The 2,794-nt window shown below is 47.7% G+C and overlaps 1 protein-coding gene across 1 annotated transcript in view; it reads right to left on the reverse strand.

The window, feature by feature from the left end:
* The window catches only part of LOC112139346 (thioredoxin-interacting protein), a gene marked incomplete at its 5' end in the record, with an annotated part of 5,620 nt that extends 2,826 nt beyond the window's left edge, over positions 1–2,794 (reverse strand). The window contains 5 exon segments of the mRNA XM_024262095.1: positions 461–607; positions 684–896; positions 1,058–1,205; positions 1,295–1,370; positions 2,547–2,794. Of these exon segments, the coding sequence (XP_024117863.1) occupies positions 461–607; positions 684–896; positions 1,058–1,205; positions 1,295–1,370; positions 2,547–2,794 (832 nt within the window).

Consider the following 2,794-nt stretch of genomic DNA (forward strand, 5'->3'; position numbering starts at 1 on the left):
CGACTAGCAAAGCAACAACAATGGAGGTCATCCAGCAGCTCGTATTTATCTGCCTTTACTTTTTGTACATCGTGTAGAACAGGAAGTTGATGTTGTTAAGAGAAGATTGCGGTCTAAAAGAATACCGCTGTAAAGTTCAAGTCTTCTGCAGTCTTCATCATTCTCGGTCAGTTTGAATCTTTGGATCTCTGGGTTCTTCTGTTACAAACACAAACCCCTTAGGAAGGAAGTGAGGACGTGTCAGAAGAGAGAAGATCTTCTGGTCAGGGACTGTAGCGATGACGTCCATTCACGGTTAGAGAACAGACAGAGGAGAAGTTTCTAGAAATTATGTATCTTTAGGATCTCTCAGAGAAGCGTTTCCATCGGTGATTATTGATGGCCCCCCCCGTTATAACCCTTTAGTTTTCTCTACTCTGTCTGCTCGTTGATCTGTCTGAGGATGTCTCATGTGACTCACCATCAGTGTGTAATCCACCTTGATGATGTCACAGCCACGCAGCGTGGGCTGGAGTTTAGGGACCCTGATGCTCCTCCCCTGCCACATGTCACACATGCCAGAAATGATGGGGTTCCCTCGAACCGCAGACAGCTTTTGCCGCAACTCCTGAGTATGAAAACAGCAGATCTCAGGCTCCTGGTTCTACCGTGAAGGCTGTAATCTGAGGCTGGTCAGAACTGACCTTGGTGCTGCTGTTGACAGAGTAGGAGTGTTTGCAGATGATGGCGGCCTTCGGGACAACGATGCGGGAGCAGGTGTTCTCAAACCTGGCATTGATCTGAATGTCCTCCCCCTCACAGTACCCCCTCCTGTCAATCTGAGCACTGATGGACACCTGTCCGTCAGGTATGAACATGCAAGTAACCTTCTTCTGTTTGGAGGCAGCAGCTGGGGCCTACAACGAAAGGCAGAAACCGGTTTCAGTGGAACATCGATAAACTCTTCTTTCAGTTTTGACTGATGTGCAACGTGTCTTTGCTGGAAGTTTTCTTCATCCACGCAGATTTGAGCTTCTGCAGGCTTTGTGTGAGATGCAGAAAGTTCTTCATTTCATACCAGCAAGTGGGTTTGGTTGACATCCAGCTGCTCCTGGACCTCAAACTCCTGCTCGCAGTGCAATGGATCCTGGTTAGGCCGCTGCAGCTCTGCGTGGATGTAGTATCGTACCGAGCCAAACTTCCCTCTGTAGGACGACACCAGGTGCCTGGTGGGAGTGTCCGGGGGAGGGCACAACAGAGCCAGTCAGAGAAGGAAAAATGTTGATCCAACGATCGCAGGGACTGAAGGACTCACCCAGGAGGCGGGAGCTCAAAGCCGAACTGGAAGGAGAAGGTTTTTCCAGGAGGAAGCAGGAAGCAGTTCTCTGAGTCTGGGGGGAGGAGGGGGACAGAAAGATGTCACTCACCCCCCCGTAGAAGACTGACCAGTGACAAATAGATTCTAATACGCAGTCTGTGTGCTGAAGCGATTTTCAGCAAAACTGTTGTCTGAAAACTGCTTTATAAATAAAGTTTGATTTGACTGATAGATCAGAAAATACAAATCCACTTGATCACAGTAAGTCGATATGAGGTCAACAGAAACGTGGTTATTTAGGCTCAGATTTAGCCACGCCCCTCTGCGTTTAAAAACTAGAGACCCAGCAAACGGCTCGGCCAATGAAAGCATGAACATTCCAGAGGAATTCTGGGAAAATCCTGATCATTCTATCCGGGTTTTACCGAGATGAAATTCAAACCGTCAACAGATTTGTTTGTGAACTATGAATAAAGATCCACTGCCATGAAAATGTGTTTGTGGTGTTTTTCAGAAATATTTCATTTTTGATTTAAACAGGAAAACTAATCAAACGTCAGTTTTAACGTCATTTCTGTGGAGAAACATTTTGTTACATGAACATTTTGTTATGTGAACATTTTGTTACATGAACATTTTGTTACATGCTACGGTTAAACAATTGTTCAGTTTGTCATTTACAAAAGATGGAAATGTTTTCTGTTAAAATGTGTCACCGATGAATACTAAGGTCATCAATCAGCATCCAGAACCTGGAGGAACGGGTCCGTCCTTCATTACTGCTCCGCTTTGGACCTTTGTACTGCAGGATCCTGGAGGTTCTGACTGAGCAAAGATGCATACCGGACCGGTGACTAAAGAACCTAAAGAGGTCCTCAAGCTGACTGAGAGCAGCATCAGAACCAGACCAGTTCTGCTGACACCAGCTGGTTCCACAGCAGAACATCTCAGTATGAAGGTTTATTAGTGGGACCTAGACGGAGCATTAAAACAAACGAACACATAAATAATATTACAAGCTCTTTTCTCATAAATATACACGATTTAAAACTGTCGTTGGGAGGCCAAAGTTTGGACCGAAACCACTTCTTTCTAATAGTTTGTAGATGTACTGACGTCACACAGGGTCAAAGGTCAAGAATAACCTAAAGCTGCCTGTGTGGATGACGTCATTTCTGTCCAGCAGCTGGAAGGTTACAGAATTATTGTTATTGTTTTAACTTTTGAAGCGTTTGTTTCTGCCGCTCACCTGCACTAAGCTCCTCCTCCAGCCGCACCTCCTCTTCACACTTCAGGTATTCCACCTCCTGCACGCGGCTCCGCTTGCTCCCCCCGCGGCGCTCCACGCGCGCACAGCCGGCGGCCGTGACCCGCAGGCGCGTGAGCCTGCAGGGGGCTGCCGCCTCCAGCTGCACGAGGCCGGACACCTTGTCCCCGCTGCTGTAGGAGGGGCGGAGGGGGTCCGACAGCACCAGCCGGAAGAGCCGCGGCTTGTTG

This window comes from Oryzias melastigma, unplaced genomic scaffold, assembly GCF_002922805.2.
Source record: "Oryzias melastigma strain HK-1 unplaced genomic scaffold, ASM292280v2 sc00280, whole genome shotgun sequence".
In the NCBI taxonomy this organism is placed as follows: domain Eukaryota; kingdom Metazoa; phylum Chordata; class Actinopteri; order Beloniformes; family Adrianichthyidae; genus Oryzias; species Oryzias melastigma.